This window comes from Dama dama, chromosome 13, assembly GCF_033118175.1.
Source record: "Dama dama isolate Ldn47 chromosome 13, ASM3311817v1, whole genome shotgun sequence".
Classification (NCBI taxonomy): domain Eukaryota; kingdom Metazoa; phylum Chordata; class Mammalia; order Artiodactyla; family Cervidae; genus Dama; species Dama dama.
In genome coordinates, this window is record NC_083693.1 from 27,740,199 (window position 1) to 27,766,889 (window position 26,691).

The 26,691-nt window shown below is 47.3% G+C and overlaps 1 protein-coding gene across 5 annotated transcripts in view; it reads right to left on the reverse strand.

Moving 5' to 3' along the window:
- NTRK3 (neurotrophic receptor tyrosine kinase 3) overlaps positions 1–26,691 on the reverse strand; it is a 409,774-nt gene that overhangs the window by 239,559 nt on the left and 143,524 nt on the right. For all 5 annotated transcript variants that reach the window (XM_061158653.1, XM_061158655.1, XM_061158654.1 and 2 more), the window contains exons 11-12: positions 25,319–25,383; positions 24,412–24,514 (exon numbers count right to left, since the gene is read on the reverse strand). In XM_061158653.1, coding sequence (XP_061014636.1) covers positions 24,412–24,514; positions 25,319–25,383 — 168 coding nt within the window. The remainder of the gene's footprint in view (positions 1–24,411; positions 24,515–25,318; positions 25,384–26,691) is intronic.

Here is a 26,691-nt window from a genome sequence, read left to right on the forward strand (position 1 = left end):
CTACCTCATATGCTGATAGCAGCCTTATTGCTTTATCAGACTCTTCTGTAAAGTATTCTAGCAATATGTTTACCATTCCCCTGTATTAACAGTAATTACACCATCAGTAATTTAAACCAGAGGACTCACCCCAACTAAGGAAAATGATATGCACAAAGATGTTCATTTCATTCTTGTTTATCACCTCAGTGACCAATAAAAGGCAAGTGATTAAATTGTTAAAAGACAGATTTATGTAAATTATAGAGCAGAAAATCCTTAAAACTGATGGTAATAATGATCAGGAAATGATACGGAGACTATTCTCATACCTTGCTAGATGAAAGCGAAGATATAAAATTGCATCCACAGCATAAATAAATATGTAAAAACGACTAGAAGGAAATGGACTGGGATGTAAACCCATGTGGTTATTTTAGGATGTTACGACAAGGGTGATTTAATGTTTTTCTCTATTTCCCAAATTCATTTTACTGGTATTCTCCACTTTAATGGAGAACAAAGAAAATGACCATCTTCTTTAACACGAGGGCTGCTAAAAGCATGTACCTATTTACAAAGGATGTATCATCCTACAGGATCCTTCTATTTTGCCAGGTTTCTGTTATAAAATCTCTCTTATCCTTTGACAAAAAGAAAGAAAGGTAAATTTAGTTCCAGCTGCTTCTGAAACAAGCAGGCTAACAGGAGATGGGTATTTTAACGTGGCCGGTGGAGCACAGGAAGAACAACTAGGTTTATAAAGAGCAAGTCACGTCTGACTGGCAGCAGTGTGTTTCCTGACTGACCAAAACAAGCAGATGGCCCAGGAGACTGGAGCTGAGACGAGAGAGTGGGACTTCAGAGAAGCTCCTGACACGGCCTCTACCCAAATCTCCCTTGAAAAATTAATCCAAATTGGCCAGACCACGCATGCTGTCAGCTCCCAACATTCACAAGGATTAATTTACAGGGGCTTATCTCTGAAGCCATTCATGGAGCTTCAGCAAGTCTCGAACATGAGCCATGAAGGTGCTTGGCTGAGGATAACAGAGACCTGGGGAATATGGAAATGCTCGCTGGGAGACAGTAAACAACACAACTCATGATAAAATGCAGTTTCTTTTCTTGAACGAAGGGCCCCAGTTAGCACACAAGCTATGGAGAGGTTGGAGTGAGGCCTAGAGAATGTGTTAACATCTTTATGAACAATCTGGAAAAAGATGTCAACAGAACATTCATTAACAAGGAATAAGTCAACAAGGACCAGAAGGCTAGAGGGATAACAGGAAAGAACGACTAGGAGAAAAATCAGGAGAAAAGAACACAGTGAGATGGACAATGAATGACAAGTCTGGTCTAGGGTAAAATGAACGAGGCATTCATCTCAGGCACAAAATTTCAGGAGGTCCCAAAGGCTCAGTAAGGAAGAGAAATAGTAGTGTGATGTAATAGTCTTTAAAAAAAAATAAGTTAATGCAAAAAATTCATTGATTTTTTTTCTTAAACCTTGGTTATTGGGAGTTTTGTCAGCCTCTAAAATTGTGTGCCCAAATCCTCATTCACCTAACTTTAATCCTGAAAGACACTCTGGAGAGGAAAGGGGTCTGTATGAATGACAAGGTGTCAGAGCAAAGGCCTGGAGACACAGGATGGAAAGAGGAGAGCATGTATTTTTCTTTTAATTGAAGCATAACTGCTTTACAATGTTGTGGCAGTTTCTGCTAGACAACAAAGTGAATCATATATATATACACATACCCTCCCTCTTGGACCTCCCTCCCACCCCACTCCCATCCAACTCAGTCATCACAGAGCTCCGAGCTGAGCTCCTTGTGCTCAGGTCCCCACTAGCTGTCTTTTATAAACACGACAATGCATACATGCCAATCCCAATCTCCCAGTTCATCACACACACCCCTCCCCCTGTGTCCACATGTCTGCTCTCTGCATCTGCACCTCTCTATTCCTGCCCTGCAGATATGTTCCTCTGTACTATTTTTCTAGATTCTACACATACACATTAATACATGAGATTTGTTTTTCTCTTTCTGACTTACTTCACATTGACAGACTCTAGGTCCATCCACATCACTAAAAATGACCCAATGTCATTCCTTTTTATGGTTTATGACCCAGAAATACCCCCCTGGGCATATACCCTGAGAAAACCATAATTCCAAAAGACACATGTATCCCAATGTTCACTGCAGCACTATCTACAATAGCTAGGACATGGAGGCAACCTAGACGTCCACTGACAGATGAATGAGTCAGGAAGATGTGGTATACGTATACAGTGGAATAACACTCAGCATGTACTGAGTGGGGTAAGCCCTGGCCCTTTCAGAATAGGGGTCAAGGACCATCGAGGAAACTGAGAGGCTCCAGGGGGGTGACCAGTGGAAACACACTGGGCAGCTTGTTGGCCGAAGGATGCAAGCAACTTGGAGAGAGTTCACAGAGCCAGGGAAAGTAGTCAAAATGTGAAGCATGACTGAATTTGGAAGTGGAAGGGAAAACGTGACCCAGCTGATAAAAAGGGGTGGGGGGGAAGACAATCTGGAGAAAGCACATGCAAGAGACAAGGAGTCCTGGCTGCAGGAGCTGCTAAAAGCTGACACAGTCCATAACCACAGGAGCTGGGTGAGGGTGAATATTCTGAAGAACAGGAATTCAAAATCAAGGTCCTTAATTTTACTGATTGACCCATCCCGTAGTTGCCCAAGTACTTCCTGAAATTTGTAAAGATTTATGAAATAAAGAGACCTGGGTGTAAGCTCATAGAAGTACAGCGGAAGTACTCACAGAAGAAATAAGCTTACTCACTACTTACTACTTACTTACTTACTCTATGAGAAGTAAGCTCATAGAAGTAATGCTGCAGCAGAAGGAATATAGCACCAGGAGTCAAGAGATTGGGTTCTAGCCTTGTTCTGTCCCAACCAACACTGTTCTCCAAGAATTCACTTGATTTCTCCCCTAATGTCCAATTCTGCAGCAGAAAGAGGGCGGAGGAGGGGATAGTTAGTGGGAACCTACTGCTCAGCTCGGTGCTCTGTGGTGACCTAGAGGGGTAGGGGAGGGTGAGAGGGAGGGGGTAGATGTATATTTACAGCTGGTTCACTTCGTTGCAGAGCAGAAACTAACACAACATTGTAAAGCAACTATACTCCAATAATAATAACTAAAAACAGAACAATCTTTGTCTCCCTACTGCAGCCTGAGACAGTCTTCATAACATTTGGTCACTTGTTCCTTCCTTCACAGTCTTTCACCAGGATAAAGATTACAGCTGCCAACTTCCCACTCTCGCATCAGCACCATGTTTTGACTTTGGGTGAGTTGCCCTTGACATCTCTTGCTGTTGCCACTTGCCAGCTATCAACACAGTCAAAGCTATGGTCTTTCTGGTAGTCATGCACAGATGTGAGAGTTTGACCATAAACAAGGCTGAGCATCAAATAACTGATGCTTTCGAATTGTGGTACTGGAGAAGACTCTTGAGAGTCCCTTGGACAGCAAGGAGATCAAACTAGTCAATCCTAAAGGAAATCAACCCTGAATATTCATCAGAAGGACCGATGTTGAAGCTGAAGCTCCAAGACTTTGGCCACTTAATGCAAAGAGCTGACTCACTGGAAAAGACCCTGATGCTGGGAAAGATTGAGGGCAGGAGGAGAAGGGGACAACAGAGGATGAGATGATTGGATGGTATCACCGACTCAATGGACACGAGTTTGAGCAAACTCTGGGAGATGGTAAAGGACCAAGAAGCCTGGCGTCCTGCAGTCCATGGGGTCATAAAGAGTTGGACGTGACTCAGTGACTGAACAACAACAATTGCTTCTGTCTTATGTTTTGGTTTTTTGGCCTCAAGACATGTGGGATCTTAACTCCCTGACCAGGGATCAAACCTGCACCCCCTGCAATGGAAGGCAAAGTCTTCCACTGGACTGCCAGAGAAGTCCCCCCTTCTATGTGTAGAACACAATATGTCCATAACCTTACTCTACTTCAGCAGGTTGGGCTACTGCTTAGCCTGGGAGGACTCTGCTAGTTCCCACCTAACTCAGTGGAAAGCCTGAAATTCCCCAGTCCTGGCGCTCTGGATGGACTGATGTCTCAATAGACATTAGCCAAGAGAATGCTGTGCAAGGGCTCTGATGACTAAGAGTCATTCATCTTCCCAAATGACTAGGAAGGATCATCATATGTAATTGCAACTGAGCTACACTCAGGGAGAGAAAGCACTCCAGTGAGGCAATGGACATGATGGTTATCTCACCACCACCACCACCCCCACCCCAAGTGTATGCTGGCCATTGCCAAATCCAGACAACTGCCAGGGCTCTCTTGGGTACTAGTGAGTGTTGGCCTGACCACTCATGCTTAATGTCTCAGAAACGTCCACCCAGAATGAGGGAACCATTGAAAGAGGGGAGACTAAGCTACTGCTGTCTTGAGGTCAGAGGGCTGGGTGTGGGAGAGACCTTAGTGATGAGGTAGCCCTACAAGTTGGCTCCATTTGAATCATGAAAATGGGGATCAGAGGGCAGTGACCACTCAGGCCACACAGCCAATATCCGAGGGCTGTCAGTATCCGAGGCTGGGGGAGGACTCCACCTCCCTAAACTGGTCTGATACTCTTCCACCAGCCCTGACACACCTCTGCATCCCTGGATCTGAATTTATCTTTCTGTCAAATGAGAGCAGGGCTGTATCTTTTCCCTGTGCTTCATACAGAGGTTGAAGAAAGATAACTCCATTAAGTACTTTGTTGTTGTTGTTATTCAGTCAATAAGTCATGTCCAGCGCTTTGCAATCCCATGGACTGCAGGACGCCAGGCTTCTCGGTCCTTTGCCATCTCCCAGAGTTTCCTCAAACTCATGTCCATTGAGTCGGTGATGCCATCCAATCATCTCATCTTCTGTCATCCACTTCTCCTCTGCCTTCAATATTTCCCAGCATCAGGGTCTTTTCTAATGAGTTGGCTCTTCCCATCAGGTGGCCAAAGTACTGGAGCTTCAGCTTCAGCAACAGTCCTTCCAGTGAATATTCAGGGTTGATTTCCTTTAGGATGGACTAGTTTTAGCTCCTTGCTGTCCAAGGGACTCTCAAGAGTCTTCTCTAGGCCCACAGTTTGAAAGCATCAATTCTTCGGCATTCAGCCTTCTTTATGGTCAAACTCTCACATCTGTACATGACTACCAGAAAGTACTTTAAGTTGATCTAAAGAAATCAACCTCATGAGTGAAAATACAGAGAGAGAGGCTCTGCCTTCCTCCCATCTAGGAGAGCCCTAAAAGCATGCCAGGGGCAACCTTCTGCACACTCACCACGTGGCTGTCACTGCACCAAGGGCTTTGCACATGGAATCCCAGGTAATGCTCTCAAAATGCAATCAAGTTGGCACTATTCATTCACGTTACAAACGAGGAGGACTGAGGTTAGAGAGTCTAAGTGACTCACCCGAGCCACAGAGCAAGTGTCAAGTCTGGGACTCCAAGTTCAGTCTTATTTTTTTTTAAGGATTTTTTTTTTAATGTGGACCATTTTTTTAAAGTCTCGAATTTGTTACAATATTGTTTCTGTTTTACGTTTTGGTTTTTTGGCCATGAGGCATAAGGGATCTTAGCTTCTCCACCAGGGATCAAACCCACACCCCCCACACTGGAAAGCAAAGTCTTAACCACTGGACTGGTTAAGTGAAGTTCCCAGGTTCAGTCTCAGCCCAAAGCTCGTGTAGCTGTTTGCTACAGCTTCCATCTCAACCCTCAGCCTTTGTTGGGGTGTGTACATGCATATGATAAAGGATGCTGCTGTTAAGATGACAGATGCTAAATACTTCATTTGAGTGCATCCCAGCTTCCACATCAGCTTAAGCTCACAGACAAGCCATGTCCCTCAGAGCATTTGAAATGCCCCCATGGTGGGCTTCCAGGGCGGCTCAGACAGTAAAGAATCCGCCTGCAATGCAGGAGACCCAGGTTCCGTCCCTGGGCCAGGATGATCCCCTGGAGAAGGCAATGGCTACCTACTCTAGTATTCTTGCCTGGAGAATTCCATGGACAGGGGAGCCTGGCAGACTATAGTCCATGGGGTTGCAAAGAGCTGGACAGAACTCATGACTAACACTCACTCGGGGGACCCATACAGGACTGGTGCCGCTGATCACAGAAGAGGGTCAGCTTGGCTTCTGCCAAGCCTCTCACACCTGATGTTTCCTGGACAAAGCCAGGCTGGAAACACACACAGAGGGAACTGAGGGGAGCTGAGAGGCCTGGCCTGTGTCTTTCTTACTCTCATTCATATAAATGCAGCCTTTGCCCCTTTGTCATTGTCGCCCCAGGGAAAATGGATTAAATTCTGAATGAACCAGATGAAATGGTGTAACATATAAGCATCGTGAAAAGAAGAAAGCAAGAAAGAAAAATAACCTTTGCAGAGTAATGGAAAAGCTAAAGACATGGGCCTATTGAATAACACAGAAAGATGTTTAAGACACATTGTTAAGTGAAAAAAATAGGTCAAAACAACTGTATGGATTGCTCAAGACTAGTTTCATTTAAAGTGTCCGTCGCTCAGTCGTGTCTGACTCTTTGTGACCCCATGGACTGTAGCCTGCCAGGCTACTCTGTCCTTGAAATTCTCCAGGCAAGAATACTGGAGTGCCATTTCCTTCTCCAGGGTATCTTCCCAACTCAGGGATCAAACCCACTGCAGGCAGATTCTTTACCATCTGAGCCACCAGGGAACTGCATTTTCATTTAAACATATGTGTAAAACATAAATGTGAACATAGATATAAGGTATATAGATTAATAGTTACATAGATTGAGGTGTATCTGTGTGTGTGCATAAGTGTGTGGACTTTCCCAGTGGCTCAGCAATGAAGAATCCACCTGGAATTCAGGAGATACAGAGGCTCATGTTCGATCCCTGGGTCAGGAAGATCCCCTGAAGGAGGAAGTGGCAGCCCACTCCAGTATTCTTGCCTGGGAAATCCCACGGACGGAGGAGCCTGGCAAACTACAGTCCATGGGGTCTCCAAGAGTCGGACTAAACCACCACCACCGCCTCCACCACCAGCAGGGGCTGGCCCGAGGGGCTAACCGTCATGGCGGCTGGAGAAAACAACAGCACCCCACTGGCAGAAGGCCAATGAGTGGGTGCCCACCCCCTGAGAGAGGGGCTGAGAGGCCGGGTACACTCTGCTTGCTGGAGACAAAGAAGGACAAGTGTTAAGACAAGTCTTACCCAAGTCTGCGGTCCCCAGGGCCTAGACCTGTGACCCGCAGAGAGGGCCCTCCGGGAGTCCTGCAGCATGAGAGATGTCCCCCAGTACACTCCTGCCATTCCGAGAAGGCAAGCGAGGAAGCAGGAGCCACACCCCTACCTGCCAGGAGTTCAGAGACTACCCTAGGGTGCTGGGCACACAGCACAACAGAAAGTTCACTGCCCATCTCCCTCAACCTCTGACCTCTCATGAATCAGACCCACTGATCTTAAAGGAACAGCCAATTTAGGCAACAGACACTCCTCTCAACTCCCATCTCCCAAGGAATTCCCATCCTCCTTACTCCATGCTCCCTTTAATCTACCCTGACCCCCACCCCAATCCACCGATGAATCACAGGATGTTAAAATGACATGGGACCTTGGAAGCCACTGAATTCAAATCTTCCCTATTAAGGAAGAGAAAAGTAAAGTTCATAAGATCCCCAAAGATGATTAGAGTACAGGCAGAGCTAGAACCCAGATCTTTAAACTATCCCATGACATCTCCCAAAGTAAAAATTGCAGGGTTCAGAAAATAGACTTGGGTATCCATTATGGAAACTAGAGCCTTGTTAAGCCAACTGTGGCTGGCAGAACACCAGGAGCAGCCTCCTCTGGCAACTGGTGAGAAATTTAGAATCTCAGACCCTGCCCCAGACCTGCTGAGTCAGAGCCTGCATGTTACCAAGATCCTCTTCTGCTGCCATGTGCAGTAAAGTTGGAGACTCTCTGAACGAGAGAGGTTGCCATCTGATCTACAGTCAGGCAAGAAAGAGTCTCTCTCTCCCTTTCTGTGTCCATCCTGCTCCATACTTTTCCCCAGCCCACGAGAGAGCCTAAAAATTGACGGCGATAAAAACCAAAACAGGACTTCCCTGATGATTCAGCGGGTAAGAATCTGCCTGCCAATGCAGGGGACACAGGTTCGATCCCTGGTCCAGGAAGATCCCGCATGCTGCTGCACAAATAAGCCCGTGTGCCACAACTACAGAAGCCCTCGAGCCCTAGAGCCCATGCTCGGCCTCAAGATAAACCACTGCAATAAGCCAGTGCACCGCAACTAGAGAGTAGCCCTTGCTTGCCGCAACTAGAGAAAGCCCATGAGCAGCAGCAAACACTCACACAGCTAAAAATGAATGAATAAATAAATAAACATTTTTTAAAAAAGCAAAACAACAACAAGGCTCCCATGTCTAGTCAGTGGATGTTTCTGCTGTTATCCACAGGGAGCCTCTGCGGGGCACTTAAGTCTCTCCGTTAAGTAAACAGCACAGTCAACCGTGCATGTAAGAACAGGTGGCAGACAGCCCTAAGGAAGCACAGGAGGGCTGGGTCATTAAACACTGCAGGTAACAGGTGTGGCGGCTGGTCCCCATGCAGAGTGGGTGAGAGCCAGGGCACTCCATCACCTCTCTGAAGGAGGGAGGAAGGAGCCAAAAGGAAAGAGAGGAAGCCCAGTCCTACCCGCATTTCTTGGTCCTTCATCCTTGTTAGTTGCTCAGCCGTGTCCAACTCTTTGTGACCCCATGGACTATAGCCCGCCAGTCTCCTTTGTCCATAGAATTCTCCAGGCAGGAATACTGGAGTGGGTTGCCATTTCCTTCTCCAGGGGATCTTCCCGATCCAGGGATTGAACCCAGGTCTCATGCACTGCAGGCAGCTTCTTTACTGTCTGAGCTACCAGAGAAGCCCTTCATCCTTAAGCCAGCTGATATATGACATGAAACAAGCCACTCATCCTTCCTGAAGCTCATGTAAGGAATGGGGGACAAGAATTTGTGTCACAAGTTCACAGTGAAAAATGAGAACATATAAAGTGCCAAGCACCATGCCTGACACAATAGTTGGGACCCAATAAACAAGCTGGTGGTAGAGAACTCACCTGCCAACGCAGGGGACATAAGAGATGCAGGTTCGATCCTTGGGTCAGGAAGATCCCCTGGAGGAGGGCATGGCCACCCACTCCAGTATTCTTGCCTGGAGAATCCTATGGACAGAGGCTTCCCCAATGGCTCAGCAGGCAAAGAATCTGCCTGCAAAGCAGGAGACACAGGAGACCCGGGTTCGATCCTTGGGTCAGGAAGATCCCCTGGAGCAGGAAATGGCAACCCACTCCCATATACTTGCCTGGAAAATTCCACGGACAGAGGAGCCTGGTGGGCTACAATTGATGGAGTCACAAAGAGTTGACACAACTGCGCACACAACACAATCAACAAAAGCCTTCCGTGCCGTGTCTTCATCCCTCCATCCCTTCCACCCGCCTCTATCCCGAAAGGTTTCTTTTTGTCAGGAAGAGGCAGGGGGAGCCACAAGGTGGGTTCACAGCCTTGGTTGCCCACTACACTCACCTGGGCAGCTTTTAGAGACTACTAGAGTCTGATCCTGTCCACTGAGATTCTGACTTAATTAGTCTGGGGAGCAGCCTGGACACTGGAATTTGTAAAAGATCCCAAGGTTAATTCTAACATAACCCTAAGGCTGCACATCCCAGCCATTATGGCATCTGTGGATTACTCACCACTTGTCTGAATGGAGCAAAAGTCGTAATTATTTCTCCCCTCACCATATTCACTGAGTGATTACTACATGGCCAGGGACTAAGCTAATTGCTTTATATACATAAATTCATTTAATTCCCACAAAACCGTCTACAGTGAGAACTGGCCCTCTCATTCATCAGTTGAGGAAATGGGTGCCCAGGAGAATTAAGGAGTCACGGTAAGTGCCATAGCTTCCGAACATCAGAAGTGGGATTCATGGGGAGGGAGGCGGGAGCGGGGCTCGGGATGGGGAACACATGTAAATCCATGGCTGATTCATGTCAATGTATGGCAAAAACCACTACAATAGTGTAAAGTAATTAGCCTCCAACTAATAAAAATAAATGAAAAAATAAATAAATAAATAAAAAGAAGTGGGATTCACCCAGGTGTGCCTGGCGACACTACTCCTTGCCAGCCTCTCAGGTGTTGCAGTGGTAAAGAATCCGCCTGCCAGTGCAGGAAACACAAGAGACATAGGTTTGATCCCTCAGTCGGGAAGATCCCCTGGGGGAGGAAATGGCAACCCATTCCAGTGTTCTTGCCTGGAAAATCCCAAGGACAGAGGAGACCGGTGGGCTACAGTCCATGGGGTCACAAAGAATCAGACACGCCTGAGTGAGTGAGCAGGCACACACTGTCTGACTCTAAGGGGTAAGGGGCAGCAAGTGTGTGGCTAGGAGGCTGGGAAGAAGTCTCAGTGATGCTGACAGAAGAAGGAGCCATACTACTGGTCCAATTCCACGGGTGAGGAGGAGGAGGGGGGAAAAGGCGGTGGGAAAAGGAAGAGACATCAAGGGCGAGAGAGGACCCAGTAAACACAGGGAAAGGCAGGTCCATCTAGCATCTTCTTGACCATGAAACGTCCGTGAGGTGGAAGGAGGAAAGTCAGGCAGGGAAAGACCTTTTCGCTGGAAAATATTTAGCTGGAAAATGTCTCTATCTTACAGGCAATCATCAGGCACCACAAGAAAATGTTGGGGTCACACAGCCCATCACAGTAGCCACAACACTGGGCACCGGCGGTCAGGGGGGCAGGTCTAGTTCAGGTCTCAGGGGGCACGGCACAAGTGGCCAGGGGACATCCACATGGCCGTGTGCCTGGGCGGTCTGCCGCATCCGAGATGCTCTGTGAGCTAGCCCAGCGCGGCCCATCTCCTGGGAGAGGAGCTGTTGCTGTTCAGTTATTCAGGTGTGTCTGACTCTCTGCGACCCCATGGACGGCAGCACTCCTGGCTTCCCTGTCCTTCACTATCTCCTGGAGTTTGGTGACTCATTGGAAAAGACCCTGACGCTGTGAAAGATTGAAGGCAAAAGGAGAAGGGGTCGGCAGAGGATGAGATGGTTAGACAGCATCACCGACTCAGTGGACATGAATCTGAGGAAACGCCAGGAGAGGAGAGCCTTCATCAAATACTCTTTGAATAACTACTCAAGATGCTACAGAAGGAAGGGGCATGATGCCGTGACGGCTGGTCACAGGCCACAGGAAGGCACAGTTAGAGACTTTGGGACAGTCATGTACACATTACTATATTTAAAACGGATACCAACAAGGACCTATAGTATAGCACAGGGAACTCTGTTCAATGTTATGTGCCAGCCTGGCTGGGAGGGGTTTTGAGGGAGCATGATTACATGTATATGTATGGCTGAGTCCCTTTGCTATTCACCTGAAACTACCACAATACTGTTAATCAGCTATACCCCAATACAAAATAAAAAGTTTAAAGTTTGGAAAAATAAATAATAAATTGTCATTTTAGACGTCTTCACTGAATTACATCACGCATATAAACCATCATGTGCTTAACCAGCCATTTATTACTAGATATATAAGCGATTCTTGGTTGATCCAGTTGACTGTGTAAGTCACAGTGGGATAAAGGCCCACACACATCAAGATGGGTAGTGGTTTGTGACCACTACCTGATGCAAAATTCTGAGAAGTGGAGTTTCTAGGGCATCGGCTTCTTCTGACTTTAGCTTTATAATAGGACTTGCCAGCCGCTTGCCAGAAAGGCAGCCTCAGCCCGCACTCTCAGCGACAGCAAATGTGACTGTCGTTTTCCCATTCTCTTGCGCAGCCCCTCATTTCCGACCATGCTTCTCCTTAAAGGCCTCCAGCCCCACACACAGCCCAATCAGGCAGGCACATTCCCTCCTGAGGAGCGAGCCCACGCAGCGACCAAGGCTGTTCAAGCCACATCTGTACATCATGGCCAATAACAGGACTCAGGTCCTGCCCTCTTTCCTTAAAGACTGAGCCAATCACGGGGTGGCCCCCGGCACCCCTCCACTGGTCCCAGGCCAACCCGCTGAACTCAGTCGATTGGGAAGGATTCACTTGGAAAGGTACCACCTGGGCACCCTCCTAGTGGTTCACGTCAGGCCCTGCTGGCAGACAGACAGACACTAGCATTCTTCTCCACCACCTGGGGACAGGTGTGCATGGCTGCTCCAGCACCGAGGCCCCTCTGAACTCCAGATGCCTGTCAGGTAGAGAGGCCTGGCATTTCTGGAACTGATAAGAAAACTGTTCCAGTCTCTGGCCAGCTATGCAACTCTTATTCCACAGTCAACTGGGAGAGCAGGGCAGGCATCCAGTGTAAATACCACCGGAGCAGCAGGAGTGAGGAGGACAACATTCCAGCCACCAAGGGCAGCGTCTCTGAGGCTGGCAGGTGGCCTGGGCCACCGCTGACTTAACCCATAAGGCTTCTTCCAGCAGAGAACATGCCCGGATCCACATCAGTGCCTGCCAGTCCAAGCTGCTCTGATTTCCTACAGCCCCCAACGGTACCTCCAAAATCTGCCGTGGAAGGAAGAGGAAATAGGGCATGGAAGTTTCTAAAAGAGGAAAGGTAAAGCCTGCCCCGGCAGCACAAGAGACTCTGGGCTGGGAAGGCCGCCTGCCCACTGACTGCTGGCCTCCCTGGGGCTCCATCCCCACCTCTTGCATTGATGGACCTCATACTGATCAGAGGAGGCAGCATGCCTTCCAAAGTACCCTGGCAAGGAAGGAGGTGGCAGTTTGGTGTAAACCAAGGAATCCACTACAGAAACTGCTTTGGAAAAAAGCGAGGCTTAGCTACCAAAGAGTGTGTGTTAGTTGCTCAGTCGTGTTCGACTCTCTGCAACCCCATGGACTGTAGCCTGCCAGGCTCGTTGGTCCATGAAATTCTCCAGGCAAGAATACTGGAGTGGGTTGCCATTTCCTTCTCCAGGGGATCTTCCCAACCCAGGGATCAAACCCAGGTCTACTGCATTGCAGGCAGATGCTTTAACGTCTGAGCTACTAGGGAAGCCCAGGTAGAACTCAAATGCTTAGAAGTCGTGGTTCTGTTTTGTAATCTGATAGTCACTATTGTTGTTGTGTGTGCGTGTTCAGTTGTGTCTGACTCTTTGTGACCCCATGGACTATAGCCTGCCAGGCTCCTCTGCCCATGGAATTTTCCAGGCAAGAAACTGGAGTAGATTGCCGTTTCTTCCTCCAGGAGTCACATTATTCCAGCTAGCACAGTAAGCCTTTGAGGCAGGCTGATTTTGGTCATGATGTGCAGGAAGAAATGAAAAGCAGAGATGTGACTGACCTAAGTCCCCAGATCACAGGCCTGGGGTTTTTACTTAGTCCCTCATTACCTGAACTGTGGGCCCTGGAGAAACATCCTTTGGAAACTTAGATCTCAGCCCTTGTCCAGATCTGTTCAAGTAGAATCTGCATTTCCCCAAGATCCCCAGCATCTCCCAGGATTCATGAGCCACTGTCATGAAACGTTAGTGAGCATCAAAATCACCCCCACTTCATCCGAGGTCTGACCCAGCAGGTGTGGAGTGAATCCCAGGCATTTGCATGTTTCCCAAGTCCCTAAGGTGATCAGACAGATCGGTCTAGAGACTGCATACATGACCTCGGAGGCTATATGCAGCTGCATCTTGACCTGGTTCTCAAACTTGCCTGCACAACTGAAATCGCCTAAGGTATTAAAAAACATGCCCATGCCCTAGTTTCACCTCTGGAATCAAATTCAATTGGTCTGGGGTGCCACCCGGGCTGATGGAGTTAAACAATTTGACCAAGTGATTGGAATGTGCAGCAAAGATCGAGAACCATTGATTCAGAGTGACCTCAATTAAAATCTGGTTTTCTTACTCACCAGTCACAAAACACAGAGCAATTTAGCCAGTCTGAGCATCTTTTTCATCCTTACAATGGGGAGAATAGTCACATGTAAGAACTAAATGTTATAAGGTATATTAGACATCTGACATTCAGCAAGTAAGGCGGGGCAGGTAAACAGTAAGAACACCAAAGAATTGATGCTTTCCAACTTTGGTGCTGGAGAAGACTCTGGAGAATCCCCTGGACAGCAAGGAGATCAGACCAGTCAATCTGAAAGGAAATCAACCCTGAATACTCACTGGAAGGACTGATGCTGAGGTTGAAGCTCTAATACTTTAGCCACCTGATTCAAAGAGTCAACTCATGGGGAAAATAAAACCCTGATGCTAGGAAAGATTGAAGGCAGGGGGAGAAGAGGGCAACAGAGGATAAGATGGTTGGATGGCATCACTGATTCAGTGGACATGAGTTTGAGCAAACTCCAGGAGATGGTGAAGGACAGGGAAGGTTGGCGTGCTGCAGTCCATGGGGTCACAAAGAGCTGGACATGACCTGGTGACTGAACAATGAACAACATACAATAAGTACCCATTAAATGGCCAATGCCCCCACACTCTTCCCTCACTATGATTAGAAGTGAAAAATCAACCCCAAATCTCAGCTTCTCTCTAAAAAGGAAGTAAAGAAATATCAGTTCCCCTCATCACCATGCAGGAAAAGATAAAGGCACCAGGGCTTGAAACCACATTGGAGCTTGTGTTCAGCAAGCAGAGCTGGCTTCACGGGCCTGACCCTGACTCTACGCTCAGAAGAGCCCCATGATTAGGGTGTAAGTCTCTGCTGTAGCTGCTCTGAAATTCCAGAACTTTTGGAAGATTTTGCACTGGGTCCCACAAATCAGGCAGCCGGTCCTGTCAAGGAGGAAGCTGGTTTGGGGACCCATGTGAGGATACCAGCAAATCTGTCTCTGGCTTGTGGCAGCAGAATGAATACAGGAAGAAAGAATAAAGGGGTGAGTGCCAGAGTGACCTGATGAATCTTTCTCTAAACTAAACATACTGGGGTATCAAGGAAGGGAGAAAGAGAGGGTGTCAACTAGAGCCAGGAAGGGACCACCTGGAAGTTCGTCTTCTTTCCTTGGGATGCTCTGGGGCCCCAAGCGGGTGGCAAACACTCCTGGGGGCTGAGCCCCAGCCAGATGCAGGCTGCCCTTCCTACTCCTGCAGACACCCCTCCCCCGCCCCATCCGGCTCATCCCCCTGAGGATGCAGGGTGGGACCAGGAACTCCAGGTTCTCTCGTGTGACATTGTTTTCCTTGTGTGGTTTTTCTCCTCGAGTCCAAAATCATGTTCCCCCATCAACGGCTGTTTTCATCTCTCTGCTTCGCTGCCTGTGGTTCCACGGGCCGCTCTTTGGACACCCGAAGCTTCTGCAGAGTTCACGGGAGAACGCGCTGCCTAAACCCAGGGCTCAGGCGCTGCAGCCGTTGTGGAAGCTTCCCTTAAACAGAGTCCATGGTCCCTCCTTCTCTGGGCGAGTACAAAGCCCCCAGGACCCGCAGGAGAAGATAGAGAGATGGAAACAATGTGCTGGAAGAAGACAGGGGATTCTGCTGGAACTATTTCTGCAGCTTGACTGTGCAGGGGGCAAACCATGTTGGGCCAAGGACATTGTGAGAAAATCATGGCTGGCAGCCCCTTACCCTCTTAGTTCTCCATCCTCGTGCCAAGATAGAGGCAGATTTCTGGATCAGCAAGGAAGTCTGTCACCAGAACTTTGGATGACTAATAAAACACCAAAGTTTGTGCATTTTTTTAAGAGTAAAAATTAGCATGGACCTGATTTATTCCTAGTGTTAAAAATCTCTTTTGCTAACTGGTATGCGCATCTATTTTTTTTAGGTATGAAGCTAACTCAAGGGCCAGTATTTGTTCAAAAACCTGGTTATTCCTGCAGGAGGGCAAAGGCATGTGGCTGACAGTCCTTTGTCACATGTGAAGCAGGGGACACAAAGCTGAGAACTTCTAATCTGAAGTATCAAAGGGCTGTTAACCCTGTGGGAACCTGTTGCAATGGCATGGGCTAGTAAGAACTGTGTTCTGCTGCCAAAACCAAATGAATCAGAGACAATGGCTTTGGCATTAGAGCAGGCATGTTGGCCACCCTTGGCCCTAATGTCCAGGAAGCAGGGACCTGCCAAGAACAGCCTGCAAGCAGGTAGTCACAGCAGAGAAACATTTTGTATCAGACTCAAAAAAAAAAAAAAAAAAAAAACCCACGGAATTCTCTTCAAATAGAAGAGTTGGTGCTGGAGAACAGCTGGTTCCCTGATGCCCTGAGACAGGAACAGAGCAGGGCAGTCTTTCATGACCAGTGGTGACAGGAGGCCGTCTCTTATGTCTCCTGCATAGGCAGCTGGGTTCTTTACCACTAGCACCAACCTCGGAAGCCTCAAAATCAAGGCCAGATAAGGGTATTTCCCAAGACAAAAGACGCTACCTCATCAGCAGCACCAATGGTGGCCTCGTCCAGGGTTCAGGTCCCCTTTCAGCTGTCTCAGAAGTCTCTGTCTCTACCCCACTCTCGTATCAATTCCCTGGCTCTGTGCTCACAGCTATAAATACAGGGATTCTCTCTCCCAACTGAAGAAGAAATGCCAGTGAGAGGATCAAACCTTAGGACAGGACCCTTCCCAACCCTGGAAGAACCCTTCTGAGTCCTATATCCCAAGCTTAGGAGAGAGGGCAGAAATTACTCCTTCCCAAGTCTAACCATCCCCTTTAACTAAGCAGTTACACCAGAGGGAAAACAAGGCCATTCAATGTGGGTAGCCGCCCCCAAGCTCTTTTGGCAGCAGGCAGTCCCTCCAAATTCAAGACTCCGGCATGATTCTACAATCCACTCGGAGGACAGTTACCATCTGTTTATGGAGGCGGGGGTAGGGGGGGGAATGTTAATAACTCCCAATCATAATCAAATAGGCAACCACTTTACTTTAAGTACCTATTAGCTGATGCTAATTCACAACGGAACAATCCTGGAGTGCCCGTCTACAGGCCCATCAGAGGCACCAGCACACATCCAACCATTAGGATGGACAGCAAGCAGATGAAGCACTTAAGGTTTTCCCAGAAGCCCAGGCAGCTTTTCCTTCCCAGCCTCCCGGCTTCCTCTGCCTTGCCAGGTGGTCCCCAACGTGTCCAGAAAGAGACAAAGGATGTCCTCTAAACCTGGGAAGTAAGACTCTTCCATCAGTTCCCATCTTCTCCCCAGGCCACGTGTGTCCCAGCTTGAGAAAAGCAGATTCACACGAGATATTTTTGGAAGCCCCGTTGAAGTGGGATGGCATTCAAAGATAATTAGATAAAATACTGGATAAGCAAAGCTTATTTATTCACAATCCAGCTTCATCTCCCAGACCCTCCCAGACTCTGCGCACACCACATTTGTGAGAAAGCAGGCCAGCATTGCTCTAGCTAGCCGTGTATTTTGGCATGCCATTTCATTTCTCTGGGTCTGTTTCCTTACCTGTACAATGGAGACATTAGCCTAATAAGTCTAAGGTCTGTTTCAACTCTAATAAACCATTGTCTGGTTCTTCTGTGGGAGTAAGAGGGAACCAAGACCAAGGAAGTTCACTGCCACAGTAACTCTCATCTGGATATATATAAAGATGCTCACGCATCTTCCCCCAATGGCTCAGTGGATAATCTCAATGCCTTCAATCCCTGGGTCAGAAGATCCCCTGGAGGAGGAAATGGCAACCCATTACAGTATTCTGGTATCCCATGGACAGAGAAGCCTGGCAAGGTTGCAAAGAATTGGAAAGAGTCGGGAACAACTGAGCATGCACACATACCTAAATTCAGACATACATAAGAGGTAGTCAGATAAGACAGACCAAAGAATGTATGCTACTTTTTTAAAAAAATATATTTTAGTCTCTGCCCCCAGTTACTAACACAGGGCACCAAAGACCTTTGTTGGTTTTTTAAAAAAACATTTATTTCTTTACTTGGCTGTATCGAGTCTTAGTTGTGGCATGAGGGATCTAGCTCCCTAACCAGGGAATTAGCAAGAAGAAATACTGGACTTGTTTCCTGAACCTGGGTCCCCTGCATTGGAAGCACAGAATCATAGCCACTGGACCATCAAGGAAGTCTTCCTAATGTATGCTCTTTTTACAGACTCCAAAAACCCCACATATTTGCTTTCTCTTCATTAAATAATAATGAGTCACCTTATATGAAAATTATAGGACCTGTTCAATTATTTAGAGACATACTTGAACAAAGCATCTTTTACCTGGTTATCATTCTAACAACCATGTGAAACAAAGATGGTAGATGCACTGAGGATATTCATGGTGGAACAGCCAACACCAAGGAGTTAGGTCATTCTAGTTGTCATGAAAAATGGGTGAAAATGCAAGGTAGGGGAATTCTAGACCCAACCCAGCTTCACCAGACTGAGAAACCAGAGCAAGTCACCTCTTTTCTGGCATCTCCTATGTCTCATTCTCTCCTCTATAAATACTAATGTTGTTAAGCCTGGCTAGATCCCTGTCATGATCTTCTGATGTATAATTTTAAAATATCATAGTTTATGAATGAGCATGGTATAAATTCTAAGCCATGTCACTTTCAGGCCCAGGATGCACTGGCACAATATAACTAAATGTTAAAATAGTGAACTATTTTTAAATATTTCTGTTGTTTGCTGTATTAGTCACTAAGTCATGCTCAACTCTTTTGCAGCCCCATGGACTGCAGCCCGCCAGGCTCCTCTGCCCACGGGATTTCCCAGGCGAGAATACTGAAGCAGGTTGCCATTTCCTTCTCTAGGGGATTTTCCCAACCCCAGGGATGGAACCAACATCTCCAGTGGTTCCTGCATTGGTAGGCAGACTCTTTACTATTGAGCCACCTGGGAAGACCAAATATTTCTGTACCTCCCAGTAAATGACCCCTGCCCTGAACCTCCCAACCACCCACCCCTCAACCACCCCATGATCCAGCAATGATCATGAGTTAACACACGACCCAGCAGGGAGCCCCAGGGCCCTGCCCAGCGGGAGGGTTGGTGTCTGTTCTGACCAGTCAGTGCCTACACCACACCAAGTACTTCAGGATCATCCTGCTGCTCGAAAGCACAGGGCTTCATCAGCAGTCCAAAGAATCCCCATCGGACACTCAGCCTCATTTTAGAATCTCTGTGATCACAAGAGGAGATGAGCTCTAATCCTCATACCTCCACAGGAGAGAATCCTGACCTCTCTCCAGGCCAGAATTTTGATCAAGATGGCAGCTGATAACACTGAAAAGATGTCTGAGACAATGCATTTTCAGTTCATTTCTATAAGCTCTGGTCCATACATTCATCTCCCATAAAACAACTGCTCAGTGGAATGCCAATACATACCAACACGGTGAGAACTCTAACAAATGACAGGTAAATAAAGCAAGATGCGGAAGGGTGCTTGCAGTGTAAACATGGGCATACATTAAAGCATACACAAAATGATGCATCTTACAAATATACTCACATATGTATACATATATATACACATGTAATATGCATATCTTCACATCCTGTACATATCTGTGACAATTCTTGGGAGTTCTGCAGTCTTTCATTATGCTGTTTAAAACTGCTGGCATACACATTCTCTTATCCAAATAAAATTTATTAAAAAGGTCTATAAGAGACAGAAATATACATATTGCATAGGCCAGAAAGGTGGTTTTTCCATAAGAGGTGATGGAAAAAATCTGAATGAGCTTTCTGGCCAACCCAATACTTTTGACTATTTTCTAGGTATCTGTTAACAAAGGCAACTGTAATATAAAAAAATATATATGTGTATATATATACACACACACACATAAATACATACACACATATATACACACACATATACATATAAGTAGAATTATAAAATTGAACTGGTTATCACACTTGGGCACTAAGATTGTCATAGGGTGGAGGCAGTTGCTAATTAGACTTAGAGTATGAGGTTAGTTGGGAGAGAGCCATGAGGGTAAGTGTGGGTGTGCAGAGACAGTGGAGAAAGAGAGACAGAGATACAGGGGGAGAGACAAAACCAAGAGGACCGATGGATGCACAGTGAACTCAGGCTAATGACTGCCCAGGGAAATGGGAGGGGACATGGGACCAGGGCTGACAAAGCCATTTTAGTTTTTTATCCGTAATAAGAAAAAAAATCAGATGCAATATAAAACAAAACAGTGAGTTGCTCATTCTGAGTGGCAGGAATGGAATATGAGTATTTGTTTAACTAATCTTCATATTTTTTTTAATATTTTTTAATTTCTCGGAAGGAATTCATTTGAATAAGTCCTCCCCATCCACACACTGTGTTCCAGGCCCTCAGATGTGGACGGTGGGAATTATTTATGAGTTTCCCAGATCATCCCCACTCTCCCTCCCACTGCCCAGACAGCTCGGATTTCCAAATGAGCCCTAACTAGCCCATTACTGATTAACAAGCTGTGCTTTTTTTTTTTAATGAGTAAAAATAAAGGCATTCATTTCTAAGTTCAATAACCATTTGTCACAGACTGCAAAGTTTCAGGCATACAGGCTGAGTGATCACAGGTTTCTATGACAAGTCACTCCTGGTCTAACAGGACAGATGATGTCTGAGAGAAATAATGACAGTGTCCTAGGATTAGGGCAGAAGAAAACTATTTTTACTAAATACTGTGCCCGACAAAGTAGGGCATGATTAAGTCTTGAGAGGGCAGCCCTTCCTGGAAGGAGAATAAAAAGAGCCTGGAAAGGCTTATACACAAAGAAGAGAAGAAAATGACAAACACAGGCATCCTTGCAAACATCAGTCACACACAGATCTTAACACTAAGGGAAATCGGAAGAGGGAGGTGGGATCATCGCATCCTTTTGAAGTTGGGGGACCAGAGGCCATGAGAAGTTAAGTAACTTTGCTAGAAACAAAGAGCAATAAAGTGGCATCACAGATTCTAACCCAGAGTTGAAAAGTCAAAGCTGAGGACGGGGTTGCTCAGAAGAGATGGAGGTTTGCCTGCTTCAGAGTTGGGAGGTTTCTGGCACCCACAACTTTGCTCTTTTTTTTTTCTGGACTGGGATGCCTGCTGGCAATCAAAGATCAAGGGTGGATGCAGCCTGGGGCATTTGCTAGTCATCCTAAGATGAGAACTAAATACAACCAGGTATAATAAAGACCAGAAAGATGCAGGCTTAATTCTAAACAGGGTCAGCCTTCAATACACCATCTCATCTTGCCTCTCATTTTAGCAGAACCTCTTTAGGTCACCTGACTTTAAGGAATATTTCACTGCCAACCTCATGGACATGCTCCTGTAGCTCAGCAGGGATCGACGAGGGCAGTTCAGGCTGAGAGAGGGGAGTGGGCGCTGGGAGAGGCTCCAAGGACAGCTGAGGGGAAGGCGCCGCCCTGGGTGCTGCCTAATCCATCCGACATGGGGACACGCTGTTCCAGAGACCGGATGACAATTAATAGGAAAAATCTGCTCCCACAGCGCTGCCAAGCTTGTCGCAGGGTCTCAGCTGGTGGCACGCCTCTCGATGGGGAGAGCAGGAATGACCCACTCTTCCCTTGGCTCAAGGCTCTGCTGTTTTCTCAGGTGACGGGAGGAAGAGAAAGGAAAGTTCCTCCCACGGTAGGGAAAGTCTGCACAAGAAACAGTGCCAGGTCCTCAAAGCCAGCACTGCAAGCATGATGCTAAGACTGAAGACTCAGGGACCTCCCTGGTAGTCTAGTGGCAGAGAATCCGTCTGTCAGTGCAGGGGACACGGGTTCGATCTCTGCTCCGGGAAGATCCCACATGCTGTAGATCAACTAAGCCCGCATGCCACAACTTCTGAAACCCAAGCATCCTACAGCCTCTGCTCTGCAAAAGAGAAGCCACGTGCAGTGAGAAGCCCGTGCACCACAATGAGAGAGAAGCTCCTGCTCACTGCAACTAGAGAAAGCCCCGTGCAGCAACAAGGGGACCCAGCGCAGCCAAAGATTCATTAATTATCTTTTTTAGAAGAAGATTGCAGGCTCCAGCCTTACAGGATGATGGCTTATCTTCCAAACCTGTGAAACCCTATTTGGCACGTGGGGTACTGGCAGATAAAATGTCTCCAGCCAAGGTACCTGATCATGGGCTTCTCTTGTTTCATAAGTCATCTGGCTTTGGGCCAAGCTTATACATAGAAAGCTTTATAATTTGCCTGTGCGCATATTTCTCTTGGACGAAGTATTTCATATACTTCAAGAAACACCGGTTTGCCTTGTTCGGACTTGTTCAGCTTACCCAAGAGCAGAAGAGGCAGGAGGCTTCTAGGAAGCCAGGCAGTCTGCCCCGTTTCCTACCTTTCTGGTTCTCTACGCTATATCTCTTGCTATATATCAGTGTTCTAGATTTATAGGACAGTCACAGACTCTTCAGAATATAATAGGAGCTGAGGATTAGTTCCTTCCCAACCCCACACCCCCATGCCATGAACAAACACTCAAACATTTGCATATAAATTCGTTGTTGTTGGTGAGTCGCTCAGGCGTATCTGACTCTTTGAGACACCATGGACTGTAGCCCGCCAGGCTTCTCTGTCCAAGGGATTCTTCAGGCAAGAATACTGGAGTGAGCTTCCATTTCTTCTCCAGGGGATCTTCCTGGCCCAGGGATCAAACCCTCGTCTCTTATGTTTCTTGTACTGGCAGGTGGTTCTTTACCACTGAGCCACCTGAGAAGCCCACATTTAATTCAAGGGACCACTATCCCTGTGAATCTCATTTATGCTTTCCCCTTCAGTTCCTGAGTCCCCAGGTCAAGACCCCCCACCACAGATACCAGCTCTGGTGTAGAAGTCATAGAAATCATCTTTCTGGACCCCATAATCTCATCAGAAGACTCCACCCTGAATCCTAGCTCCGGAACCTGATGGCCTGTCAAACCCTTCATCAGCCCTCCCCACCCATCTCCTATTAACATCAGCCATAAATGGAAACCCCAGCTGGGAATATATCTTGAAATTCAAGTTCCTGTTTAAGCACTGGTACCCAGCCTCCCTTGAGCCATTTGGTCAGATCCATCCTGGGACCAGGCAGATGGATGCTAATTTACCGTATTAACCCATTTCGTGCGAGTGCCCTTAACCCAAGTCTTGGTGGAGAGCCATGTCTCAAGCCCGATTCCAGCGGTCATGGGGTTGAGTGCTCCGTGTCGTGGAAACCGGTCAGCAGATTTAGCAATCATGATGCTGTTGGCATCATTTCTGGAACTCTGTATAGAGCTAGGGGCTAGAATACCCTGCATGGGTCCCTTTCAATGCCAGAGACTACCACCAACATCTAGCTCTCTGAATGCCTTCTCATCACAACTCCACGTATAGGTGCAGACAAGGGCAAAACCCAGTTACTCAGAAAGTCACTTTTTTTCAGGAGACAGGTAGCTAGGTATGAGCAGAGAAATGGGGGCAGGAGCCAGGTGGCCAGAAACCACGATCCTATAAAAAACAAGGGTCCATAGGCAGACAAAGGAAAGCAGGGACCTTCAGACTGACAGGAAACCACACATTTTGGGTGATAAGGGCTCAAGCAGCAGACAAAGAAAGGTGGGGAAAGGCAGGAATCTCCTGAGTCTAAGTGTCATCTCTTACTCATTGGGCTCTCATTACGGGACTGGGTTTCCCAGGTGGCACTATTGGTAAAGAACTCACCTGCCAATGCAGGAGACATAAGAGATGCATGCTTGATCCCTAGGTAGGGAAGATCCCCTGGAGGAGGGCATGGCAACCCACTCCAGAATCCCATGGACAGAGGAGCCTGGCGGGCTACAGTTCACAGAGTCGGACACGACTGAAGAGACTTAGCACGCACACACCCTCTCATTATAACAAGATTAGCCTTACAGATAAGAAGTACTCATCATGCACAGATGCCATGACACTTTTGATCTAAGCTAAACAGGGACAGAAGTTCCTCCTCCCCTCGGGAAAATGGAGCTGGGGTGACAAATCAGGGAAGCCTACCCCCAAACCCCTCCTTCCCCAGTGAATATTCTGCCCATTCATTTATATGCTCCTCATAACTGGCTTGCCAAAGAGACCCAGACAGATGAGTCCCTCATATGTCTGCCCGCTCTCCCTCTGAGAGTGTATCCTTGTTTAAATAAACTTTCACTTTACTTTCTTAACCTCTCTGCATCATCTTGGCACCAGCCCATTGAAGCCATGTTTTCGGTCCTCACAGAAAAACCACGTGGTCCACAGTCTGGTCCTCACAGACACCAACACTGCCTTCAATCCATCACTACCAATAATAAAGGTATAGACAGGAGACACCAGCCAGGGCCACTTAAGCCCACCACAAGAGACCCTCTCAGTGAGCAGAGAGAGATTAAAACAGCATCTTCTGATCAAAAGGAGCCATGGTTCCCCAATGCAACCCTCGCAAATGAACAGCCTACCTTACCTTTCATTCCAAATTTGGACCGTCGCCCATACTTGTTGATCATGATAAAGAGAACCACCAACAGGACACAGGCAAAAGCAGCAAGTCCAACTGCTATGGACACCTGTTAGGAGCCAAACAGAGACAGGCAAGCACTGTTACTGAAAACCCGAGGGTTGTGTGAGTAACACGCGGGCTCAGAGGAGAACAGCCCCATTATAGTAGCAACCGGAGCCCTCCCAGAACTTCAAAAAACTCCAGAACTTCTCAGACTGAGGAAAGTCTTGAGAAGACATAATTTACAACTTTCTACTAACATCAAAAAATAAATTACCCAAAATCGATTAGAGAAAACTTCCATGATTCAGTGTTCTGAGCCCTCTTAGCTGGGGCCATCCCAACAGACACAGGAGGAAGCCCACAGAGGCTTCTGTCTATTGTTTCATTGTGGTTTAATTAGCAAGTAAATCCTGCATCTTCACATTGACCTGCTTGGGGTAATATTCTTATCCATGAGATTCTAAAAAGACCTCTTTCCTTTCCTCCCCAGAGGAATCTCAGGCTCTGAGAGTGGGGTAGGGGCAACTCCCACCCAAGAAGATACCCCGGGCAACTCTGACTTTTGTAAAAGGTTGTACAATTAGCAGCCCCTTCAAATCAGGCCCAGCTGGTTGCTAATGGAGTGGGAATTCTCAAACTCTTCTCTTCCAAGCCCCGGGGCTTAAAGCAGATCCTCAAAGACTTCCTCAAACAATGAATTATTATTCTCATCAGGTTTCAACCACCTGAGAGGAGGTCATTCATCACGGCTTCTTTATGCTAACAGTTCCCAAACAAGGGAGTGTTTGGAAAAGTTGACGACTTAAAACAGAAGGCGGAAAACCACTGCATCAGTAAACACCTTTCTCTTGACCAAGAAGTGACTCACCCCGAAAGTGTCTTCCTCTGGTTTGTGGGTCACAGTGATAGGAGGGGTGGGACTCACTTCGTAGACTGAAAACCAACCAGAAAAACATAAAAGTAGTTAGTTTGCTGGCCACGAGAACCTCCCCCACAGTTCTTACCCAACTCCCAAACCTTCTCGAAAGTTCTTCCTAGAGGATATCCCTTGGAAGTCAGACTGTCTGATCTCGCCAGGCTTTGCAGGGGTCCCCAGAGACCAGACCCCAAAGGCTCCCTGGCAGGTGTTGACAGCTCAAGGACAGACTGCATAGGCATAAAGAGCCTTCACTCTCATCCCCTGATTCACATCCCAGAATAAATAGCCTAACCCTAACCTGGGCAACACAGGCCATGAGCTATTGGATAGATAAGAGGAAGTGAGATGGTTTGCGATCACAGCCAGGGTCTGGATTCAGCCCATTGTGTCAGTGAAGGCAGCTCTGGCTACACACAGCTCCTCTCTGCATCCCTTATCCTGTCCCTTCTTTCTATGCCCTTCCTGGATCTCCTCAGTGAGATCCAGGAGGCCTGTGGCCCCACAAACTACCCACTATCCATTGCCCTGAGGCAGATTTCAGAGCACAGTGGCAGCTTCAGTTAAGCAGCAAGTTTATCTGACTAGGAAACACCAGGTCTTCCCAGCAAGGCCTGGAGGGGCAGCCAAGCCTCCCTCAGACTTCCATCTGGAATCACCAACTTGTCCAGAGACACCCCCGGTTCAAATTTCTCCAGAGGGATGTTCTGTGAGATGACAAGTCCACTAAGGCCAAGCACAAATAAAGGAATTACAGGTGATATTTACATCTGAGCCGAACAGCAACGCATGTCCTAAAAAAGGACTGTCTGCTGTCTCAGGCCACACAGGAAGCTGAAATGACCTCGGCCGTCACTATTCCTCTCCCATGGGGGACAAAAGGAAAAGGAATAAATATGGGTTCCCCTACAGTCCATGAGCAAACCCCCAAATCCTTTGGGAGTTGTCTAGTCCTGGCCCCAAATCGCTTATAGACTGAGCCTCAATAATTTCATTCAAAGACAGATGAGGCTGTGGGAGACCTTGCCAGTCACAGCTCCACTAGTCTTGCATGCTCAGTCGCTTCAGTTGCGACCCCATGGACTGTAGCCCGCCAGGCTCCTCTGTCCATGGGTTCCCCAGGCAAGAATACTAGAGCAGGTTGCCATGCCCTCCTCCAGGGGATCTTCCTGATCAAGGGATTGAACCCATGTCTCTTAGGTCTCTTGCATTGGCGGGCAGATTCTTTACCACTAGCACCACCTGGGTGGGTTCTGGCCAAATTCCCTGGCTCTTGAAGCAGGTGACAAACACTAACATCACAGGCTCCACATTCTCTCTGCAAG